This window comes from Mandrillus leucophaeus, unplaced genomic scaffold (assembly GCF_000951045.1).
Source record: "Mandrillus leucophaeus isolate KB7577 unplaced genomic scaffold, Mleu.le_1.0 Scaffold1, whole genome shotgun sequence".
Lineage (NCBI taxonomy): Eukaryota > Metazoa > Chordata > Mammalia > Primates > Cercopithecidae > Mandrillus > Mandrillus leucophaeus.
The window spans coordinates 7,012,364-7,022,247 of NW_012098097.1; the positions used below are offsets into that span (position 1 = coordinate 7,012,364).

The window sequence follows — 9,884 nt, forward strand, 5'->3', positions numbered from 1 at the left end:
GTGTGGCTCCAGCTACCCGGGAGGCTGAGGCAGGAGGATCACTTGAACCTGGGAGGCGGAGGTTGCAGTGAGCCAAGGTCACACCATCACACTCCAGCCTGGGCACCAGAATGAGACTCCATCTCAAAAATTTAAAAAAAAAAAACACACACACACACACAATTGAAGAGCCCCATGGCATGGGTGCTGGAGACCTGCCCCAGCTCTTTGGGGCTCTGGCTTCCAGGCGGTGACTCCAGGTGGGGACTCACAATGAAGGATGCGCTGGCCTGGCCTGGCCAGAGGAGGTGTCAGACTCTTAGGAGAAGGGGAAGGCTACTCTGCTAAGCCAGGGCTGGATTTTGTGGCAGAGGCTGCTTGATACACACGAGCCTTTTGCGGGGGCTGCCACCCCTCTGCCGGAGACATGGCCCAGGGAGGAGCACGATGAGGGTGGACATCTGAGGACTTGGTTCCCTGAAAACTGCCTCTGCCTTTTCTACCCCAGCTGCCTGGAATTGGAGTTTTCCCACGTTTTGACCTTGGCCCCCACACACGTCATTCTCACTCTAAGCACCAGGCCTTTTCAGCTGCTTACCCGAGCAGCCTCTGCCACAAAATCCAGCCCCAACAGGAGAATTTGGCCACTGCCCCAGCATCCTCCAGAAGAGGATTGGACCCCATTTGCCCCCCTCCTGCTCCCTTAAGCTCCTCTAAGGCTTTAATCCCTCAGTCAACAAGGGGGATCGGGGGTGTCACCTTAAAGAGACAGCCGTGCTGCTCCTCCGTGCCCAAGTCAACTGTGGGAGGAGGCCCTGGCCTCCAGAAAGGGGCTGAGGGTGGCTACCAGACCAGGGGCCCTGGTCCTTTGCAGAGTTCATTCGGCCACCCGTGTCCACTGGAACCCGTCCCCATAGCTGAGGGCTGATTCCCAGTGTGTAGATGCTAGTCTGGAACAGCCTTGCGTGGTGAGCTGGGGCGGCTGGGATGGAGGAACTGAGTGACAGCCAGCTCCGGCCTGGGAGGCAGAGGTGTCACCTGGCCTGGCTGGGGAGAACTCTCCCTCTGGGCACCCACCCTTGCCGCAGGCCCTGGGGGGGAAGGGTCCCATGGTCACTGCCCTCTAGGCTCTCTCTGCCCCTCCCTGCCATCCTGCTGCCTGCCTCCTCTTCACCCACCAGCACGAGGATCGCTGGAGGAGGAACCTGGCCCCGAGCGCAAAATCCCCTGCCCTGCCCTGCCCAGGAAGGCCCCAGGGCCATGACCTTCACGGGTTTAGAGAAACTCCCAAACTCCCTTATGGGAAAATGTCAAGTCCTAGAAGTCCCTGTCCCGCAGGATGAGAGCCGCCAGGGAGGGGAGCTGGGAACGAGCCCCCATGCTGGGGCCTTCCACGCCACGGCCTGATGGTGCTCCGGGGCCAGGTTTGGACATTTCACAGCAAGCCCCACTCTCTGAAATCCCCCGTGTCCCCAAAGGGACAGGTTCTGTATCTCTGGAGATCAGCCCCTCATCCTCGCCATTGTTACCGAGAAGTGAGGCCAGGAGTCCCGGGGCTTCACACTGGTCCAGCCAGCCCATAGCTGCCTTCAGCCTGCGGGTGGCCACCTCCCCCTCTGGCATGAACCCCTAGGGCCCAGATGTAGCTGCTGCCTCCAGGTGGAAAGGCGGCACCTGTGTCCTTGCTAGGACCTGTGAGGCTGGTTTGGTCCTCAGGGTAGACACCCAGCACACTAGTCCTCTGGGCTCCAGGGGAGGCAGCAGATCTAAAAGACTTCCCAGATCCAAGGGGGAAGTCCAGATATCAGGTAAATGACATTAGTGAAATAATATCAGTGAAAGCGCCGGTAGACTATCAAGTACGCTCAACTGTATGACTGTGATTCTGAGTGCTATTAGAGTAATTACTGTAATCACCTTGGGGTCAACGGGTGGCTGGGATCTGGGACGCTGTGGGCGGCAGAGGCAGGTGGGGGACTCGTGGGCAAGTCAGGCAGGACCTGAACCTGGGCCTTGCCAGAGCCCAGATCACACAGGTGAGTGGCCAACAAGAGGCCCTCTAGGGATGCACCCACAGAGTGGGGTGGGCCCCGCTCCAAGTCCCCCTTTCCTAGACTGGAAGCCCCACACCTATGCGTGTCCAACTATAGGGACACCTGTGCCTTGGTGGGTAGGGGCGGTGGTCCAGGGATTAGGCGGTCCTGGGAGGGCTGCACACCCCAGTCTAGGGGAGTAGAGAGGAGTCATTTCAGGATACCAAAACTTCCTGTACCTGGTAGCCAGCATGGCCCCTCCAGGCTCCCTCATGTGAGCCCGCAGCAGGCTGATGGGCAGCCCTCAGGTGAAGAAACTGAGGCACAGGGAGGTTGCATTGCTGGCCCGAGATTGAAAATATGTATGTTTCAGAGCAGAAGCCAGAACCCAGGCCTTCTGGTCTTAGCCCCTTACCTCCACTGACCTGGCCCATCCACCTTTCCTGATAAGCTCACTGAGTGCGGGAGAGTCCTCCCTCCCAGAGGTTTTCATACTTGAGCTTGCATCAGAATCACCTGGAAGGGTTGGTAAACACTGATTGCAGGGCCCTACGCCCGGAGGTTCTGATTCAGTGGGCCTGGGGCAGGGCTGAGTGCTTTTGTGTTTGTGAGTGAGTTCCCAGGGGGTGCATCTTATGCCCCTGGTCCCAGGACCACACTTGAGAACTGCTCTTTCCTCTAGACCATGGTCTCTGCCACCTGTAGCTCATCCCTAACTCTGCCCAGCCTGGAAAGCTGGCCTGTCCCTCCTGTTCCCAGAGCTTCCCATGAGAGAAAGCCTGATTCCATCTCTGGGTCATCCCACCTGTGCCTGGGGGGAGTGCTATGTCCCGAACCTTTAAGGAATTGGGGATGGTATGGAGAAGTGGTGGGGAGTTGTAAGTCGGTCACTACTGTCATTCTTATTTTTTAAAATTTTAGGATCTTTTGAGCCTAGGAGTTCAAGAACAGCCTGGGCAGCATAGTGAGACCCCATCTCAAAAAAACAATTTTTTAGTGTTGTTTCCTGTGGGAAAATATCAGGAAAAAAGAGAAGGCATGACAAATACAAATATTGCCTTCTTCCCCCGTCCCCCTGAGGAGGAGTTTAAGAAATGGAGAAGTTAAAAATGTAGAACTGTGAAGGAGAAAACAAGTGGCCTTACAGAAAAAGTTTACAGATAATTTTTAACAGCTCTTTGCTCTGAAGTTTATTTGATATAATATAGAAATACAGAAATGTCACCTATTACTGGGTTTGTTCAGAATGGCACTATTCTTTGACAATAGTGCCATTTGTTATCAGTGGTTCCAAAGTGGTTGTACATTTATCTTATTAAATTGAACAGCCAAGTGTACTAGCATGACATTTAGTTACTGAATGTACTTTTACGTGGTATGAGGTCTTTTTCCCCTGTGCTACGGGCTGTTGAATCTGTACAGGGTAGAGTGTCTCTGTACACTGGTATCTCTTAGTCCTTAACCAGCTCGTAAGAACCAAGCATAAGCCAGAAAACGGAACAAGCCGCTGACACTGAAAAAATAAAACAAAATGAAACAAAGAGAGCCATTCTCTTTTCTGGAACCAGGAACTCCCAGCGTAGCGCAGATGTAAAAGGCCACACAGCTGACGTGAAGTCCCAGTAACACAGAGAACACCGTTTGCCTCCAAGAGTGGAATCTCATCAGCCTCGCTGATCTCACTGTGGGAAGTTTCTGCCTCTTCTTCTATGTTTTTATCTCCCAGACCTGTGGGAGCTGAAGGCTGCCGAGTGTGGATTAGTGCACACTGCCCCCGTCCCGGCCCGTTGTGCTTCTTGGTTTTAGCATGACAGTTTCAGAACAACAAAGCGCTTTCTCCCCTCACTGCCAGCAAGGGTGTGCTTCAGGCTGCCGAGCTGCGCCCCGGGGCTCTGCTGTGGGAAAGCCCCGCTAACCAGTATGAGCCCTGCCTGTGCTCTTCAAAAGCCAGTCAGGGTCGACCACTTGGACCATTAGAAATGGAGGGACACGGCCGGGCGTGGTGGCTCATGCCTGTAATCCCAGCACTTTGGGAGGCTGAGGTGGGTGGATTACTTGAGGCCAGGAGCTCAAGAGACCAGCTTGGCCAACATGGTGAAACTCTGTCTCCACTAAAAATACAAAAATTAGCCACGCGTGGTAGTGCACGCCTGTAGTCCTAGCTACTTGGGAGGGAGGCTGAGGCAGGAGAATCGCTTGAACCCAGGAGGCGGAGGTTGCAGTGAGCCGAGATCGCATCACTGCACTCCAGCCTGGGTGAGACAGAGCGATACTCCATCTCAAAAAACAAAGGAAGGAAGGAAGGAACGAAAGAAAGAAAGGAAGAAATGGATGGACAGGCTACTCTGGAACGCTGCTTATAGGGTAGCCCTGCTCTGCAAGGTGCAGTACCTTTAAAAATAAATAAATAATGTTTTCAACTGGATGGCCAGCCATCAACTTTCTATTTCTGTGTTTGCATTGGCAGATGTTTCCTTTAGGGTCCACTCAACCCCAGGCCCTTAGGGCTCAGCCAAGGGACAGGAGCCTGTCTGCCCACCCAGCAGGACACACGTCCAGGGGAGGATGTGAATACAGGGAGAAGGCGCCGGTTTCCTCCTCCTGCCTCATGTCCAGGCTCGTCAGAGACGGGATCGCAGCTGTTTTTGTTTTTGCAAAGTCCCATTGTCCTGCCTTCACTCAGCGTTCAGGACGCGGTGTGCTGCTGCTAGCGCCACAACAAAGCCTTTCTCTGATAGAACAGTTAGCAATCCTGTTGTGGGGATACAAGGTCAAGGTAGCAACATAGAGTCTGTTTCTCTAAAAGAGAATTCGTAAGCCTAAGTGTTGAAAGTTTTAAGAGAATCTTCAAAGAATAATGGATTATTTTGTTGGTTTCTCCATGTGGGTGTCTCTCTCTAAATATAGTAAGGTATAGTAATGAATGCATACGTTTATTCCAGCCCTTTACAGCAGGGGCCAGATGGTGAGCATACAGGATAGCCTGCTTAGTAGACAGCATCAGAGACTCCAGAGTGCAGGGATGTGCCCGCACTCCCAGCGCCAGAGGCTAGACCTGGCCGCAGCCTCCAGCACACAGTGGTGTGCTCCTCTGGCACCAGTATTCTGTCTCTTGGAGCCCAGATCCTGGTTAAGGCCAGTTCAGGGACTGCCCCCTGGTTTGAGGGACATGAGGGCTGGGTGGGTAGTGGCAGCCTCTGTCTTCAGTCCTTCCTCCAGGGGCACACGCTCGAGATCTTCAGGGCTGGGGCAACATGGTGTGTTCATTTGTGCCTGAGCAGGCCAGGTCACCTTTTTTTTTTTTTGAGACAGAGTCTCACTCTTGTTGCCCAAGCTGGAGTACAATGGTGCAATCTTGGTTCATTGCAGACTCCGCCTCCCAGGTCCGAGCGATCGTCCTGCCTCAGCCTCCCAAGTAGCTAGGACTACAGGTACATGCCACCACACCTGGCTAATTTTTATGGTTTTTTTTTGTAGAAACAGGGTCTCACTATGTTGCCCAGGCTGGTCTCAAACTCCCGGGTTCAAGCAATCCACCTGCCTCAGCCTCCCAAAGTGCTGGGATGATAGGCGTGAGCGTAATTATCGCACCTGGCCAGGCCACCTTCTGCTGCCTGCACAGACCTCTTCCGGGATGAGAATCAGAAGCTTTACCTCCCTGGCTTTTGCCCCCTGCTCCTCCCCAGGTTTCCGGAACTACCCAGAAGATGAAGGTGGACCTAGAGCAGCACCTGGCCCGGCTTAGTGAGATCTTTGCTGCCCGGGGCGATTATATGCAGACCCTGAAGTTCATACAGCAGATGGCGGGCAGCGTTGTTGTTCAGCTCTCAGGACTGCCCACGTGGAGGGAAGTCACCATGGAGCTGACCAAGCTATCCGACCAGACTGGCTACATAGAGTACTACAGGTGAGGGGCCGGTGGGAGGCAGAGGGAGGGGCAGCAGGGGCTACATCCGCTTCATCCATCCAAACCTGCATGTTGAGCTCCAGCTGGAGAAGGGCCACCGGAAAGTCTTTTTTTTTTTTTTTTTTAAGACAGAGTCTTGCTCTGTCACCCAGGCTGGAGTGAAGTGGCACAATCTCAGCTCACTACAACCTCTGCCTCCCGGGTTCAAGCGATTCTCTTGCCTCAGCCACCCTCCCAAGTAGCTGGGACTACAGGTGTGTGCCACCATGCCAGACTAATTTTTGTATTTTTAGTAGAGACAGAGTTTCACCATGTTGGCCAGGAGCTGGTCTCTCCAGCTCCTGGCCTCAAGTGATCCACCCGCCTCGGCCTCCCAAAGTGCTGGGATTACAGACGTGAGCCACCGTGCCAAGACCAGCCTCACTTATGAGTGATGGGGGCTGAGGGGCACCACCCTCACTTAGGTGTACAAACTCACGGCCGTGTCATCTGACCTCTGGGGCTTTGTTTACATCTCCCCTGCCTCCCCATTCACCAAACCCCGGCCCAGGCAGTGGCACTGGACACAGTCGGCAGAGCAGGGACCTGCTGCCTCTCTCCAGGTGCAGGGTCCAGAGAAGGTTGCTCTGGGGAGAGCGCAGGAAGGAGGCAGCAGCCCCAGCCTTTGGAGGGCTCCCGGCTGAATGGTGGCCTGGGCTTGTGCTCCCAGGGCCCCAGGCCTAGCCTGGAGGAGGCACGCGGGGAGTGGAAGAATGAGTCATGAGGAGCGAGTATCAGTTCTTTGGATCCCTCCCGGCTCCCTCCATGTGTTGGCTCCTCTTCAAGCCATTGAGGAAATTCAGAGCCTTTAGCTCAGGGTTGCACAACTTACTCCTGTTTTCTGGATTTGTGTTCCCTTGTGTCATAAAGCCCCATGCCAGGAGGTCACTGCTGGACTGAGTCCCGGGGCCTCTCCCCTTCCCAAAAATAGGAGGTGGCAGATCCCTCAGCAGAGGGAGCTCATGAAGTCCCCAGCTCTGGGGGTCCTCCCCACACCTTGCCTCCCCAGCCCGTCCAGCCCCTGCGTCTCTGCTATGTCCTGGATTCTCTGGATTGAAGGGACCTTGGTCCTGCTCCCCAGCAGAGTGCCCCCCTCCCAGGGGACAGAAGGAAACTGCCAGCTCTAAGGACTGTCTGTGACCTCCTGCTCCTGTGGCCCCAAAACAGGGGTATCTGATGAGTCTCCTGATGCGTGGGCCATTCATTGCCTGAGCCTTCGAAATCTTATGCCAGGCAGGGGCAGGGGTACAAAGGTATCCCTTTTGACCTCACTCTTCTCTGAGCGCACCTAGCAGAGGACTGTGTATGTTTAAGAGCCTCATGTGGGCATTTTGATAATGACACGGATGAAATTAAGTCAGAATTTACATATCAAAGGGGGCTTATTGTTAAGGCGATTTTATTAAAATAGTGGAAGGATGGTGCCAACTGCACATCAGCTATTTCGGCATGGGTGATTGACAGGACCCCCTGTGAGCCCATCCCCCACTCCCCACTCCTTATTCAGGTTGAGGCAGAAGAGGTTTGGCTGGGCACGGTGCTGTAATCCCAGCACTTTGCGAGGCCAAGGCAGGCAGATCACCTGAGGCCAGTAATTCGAGACCAGCCTGGACAACATGGAGAAACCTCATCTCTACTAAAAATACAAAAATTAGCTGGACGTGGTGGCGCATGCCTGTAGTCCCAGCTACTTGGGAGGCTGAGGCAGGAGAATCGCTTGAACCCAGGAAGCGGAGGCTGCAGTGAGCCAAGATTGTGCCACTGCCCTCCAGCCAGGGCAATAGAGTGAGACTCTGTCTCAAAAGAAAAAAAAAAAAAAAAAGCAGAGGTCTAGTCCGAGGTTGGCACCTGTGGCTCCTAAACATCAATGATGTCCTTGCTTCCATCTGTGTCTCCTCCTCTTACCTGAGCTGCTCTGGAACACAAGCCCTCCCCTGAAGGGCCCCCGTCTTTGCTTTTGGGATAGTCCTTGAGCATGACTATGCAGTGAAGCAAATATTTCCTAGCATTTTTATACAAGGCCTGGCAAAGTATGGGAGGAGATAAAAAGCCGAGGGGCTCCTCTCTTTGAGAGGCTACGGTTGAGGGAGGAGGCAGCCAGGGTGGGAGTGGCTCTGGCAGGCAGAGCCGAGTTCTGGGTTAGGAATACATCCCCTAGTCCTCGCCTGGCTCCTCTGGGAAAACACATCCGCCTAGAGGAGATGTTTCCAGGAACCCCTGACAACAGGAGGCGTGGAGGCAGGGAAAATACACTGAATCACAGCCACAGAGAGTGGGTTAGAAGCACCCCTAACTGGATTTCCTGCTGCTCTACAGAGCGGAGGCGAGAGGTGAGAAGAAATCTTTAAGTTTGAAACGTGAACTGGGTATTTGGAGAGGTGCCCTGTGGCTGGCTGTGTCCCTTGCAGGAAGCTTGGTGGAGACAACGTGGAATTCCTGGGCCAGGCTCTCCCCACCATGGGGCCTTGGCTTCCAATCTGTAGAATGGGATCCAGCTCACACCTATGATCCCAGCACTTTGGGAGTCTGAGGCAGGAGGATCTCTTGAGTCCAGGAGTTTGAGACCAGCCTGGACAACACAGAGAGACCCAGTCTTTATAATACGTGTGTGTGTGCGCGCGTGTGTGTGTGAAAATAAGAATGTGATCCAAACACTAGATGGTTTGCGACGTTCCTTCCAGCTCTGAGCTGAGTCTAAGGAAACTGGCTTCTTGGTGGCAGCAGGCTCTGCCCACTCCGCAAAGCCTCCAGCTCCATTCCTGGGACTCCCAGAGACCTGGTGTGCATTGCCCCCTGCTCTGTGCAGAAACAAGGACTTTGCTTAGTCCCCTTCTCTTGGCAGTAAGCCTCGATCTGGGGAGTCAGAAAGAACCTCCCGTGGCTGCTGGGGCCCCAGCTTGCTCCCTCCCCTCTCTCCCTTAGAGCCTCTTTGCCACTTTCCGCCAGCTCCAGGGCACTCCCTGCCCATGCTCCAAACTCCTTCCCCTTTATGATGTCAGTGAAGCAGAAAACCATTGCTGGAGAGGAGAAGTCAGCGACTTTACTCGGCTCTCGCAGCAAGAGAAATAATGATCCAAATACTTCCCTCTTTGGGGACTGGGAAGGCCCTGTCTCTGCACCCGCCCTCCTCTGTCCACTCTCCTGTTGGTGCCCAGCACAGGGCAAGGGGCGTGGCTGCCAGGGGAGACCACTGGCCTCGTGAGGACCACCTTGGGGACCTGTGTGGAAGCGAAAGGAACAAGGGCACTTGGGGTCTTCTCGGTGCCCTTGGGCTTAAGGTACTTTGATTCTTCAGCCTGTTCTCTGGAGAAGCAGGAGGGCAGGGCCTTTGAAGTCCCGGACTGCCTTGCCCCGTCAACCTTTATATTTAGTAAGCACCTAATCCTTACTCTGGCCCTGTGAGATGAGGGGTTCCAGCTCCCTTTATAGATATGGAAACCAAGGTCCCAAGGGGTGAAGTAGCTTACCAAGCTCTCCCAGCTGGGGTATAACTGCCTTTCCCCATCAGCCCAGCCTTGGGGGCAAAAAGGCCAGAGGAATGAAGGGCTTGGAGGAGCCTAGAGGTCTGTAGGGCTGTCAGTACCCTGACCCGGACTCCCGGGTTCCACACTGAGCTCTCTGATAGTCAGAAACAAGCCCACTCACCTGGGTATCCCTGGTGCCAAGCTCAGTCCCTGGCACAATTGTTGCTTAAAAATGAACCTAAAGGCCGGGCACGGTGACTCAAGCCTGTAATCCCAGCACTTTCGGAGGCCGAGACTGGTGGATCACGAGGTCAGGAGATCGAGACCATCCTGGCTAACACGGTGAAACCCCGTCTCTACTAAAAAAAAATACAAAAAACTAGCCGGGCGAGGTGGCAGGCACCTGTAGTCCCAGCTACTCGGGAGGCTGAGGCAGGAGAATGGCGTAAACCCAGGAGGCGG

At 54.4% G+C, this 9,884-nt stretch overlaps 1 protein-coding gene across 3 annotated transcripts in view; it reads left to right on the forward strand.

The window, feature by feature from the left end:
• TTYH2 (tweety family member 2) overlaps positions 1-9,884 on the forward strand; it is an 86,656-nt gene that overhangs the window by 55,990 nt on the left and 20,782 nt on the right. For all 3 annotated transcript variants that reach the window (XM_011971923.1, XM_011971770.1, XM_011971846.1), the window contains one exon: positions 5,699-5,919. In XM_011971923.1, the coding sequence (XP_011827313.1) occupies positions 5,699-5,919 (221 nt within the window). The remainder of the gene's footprint in view (positions 1-5,698; positions 5,920-9,884) is intronic.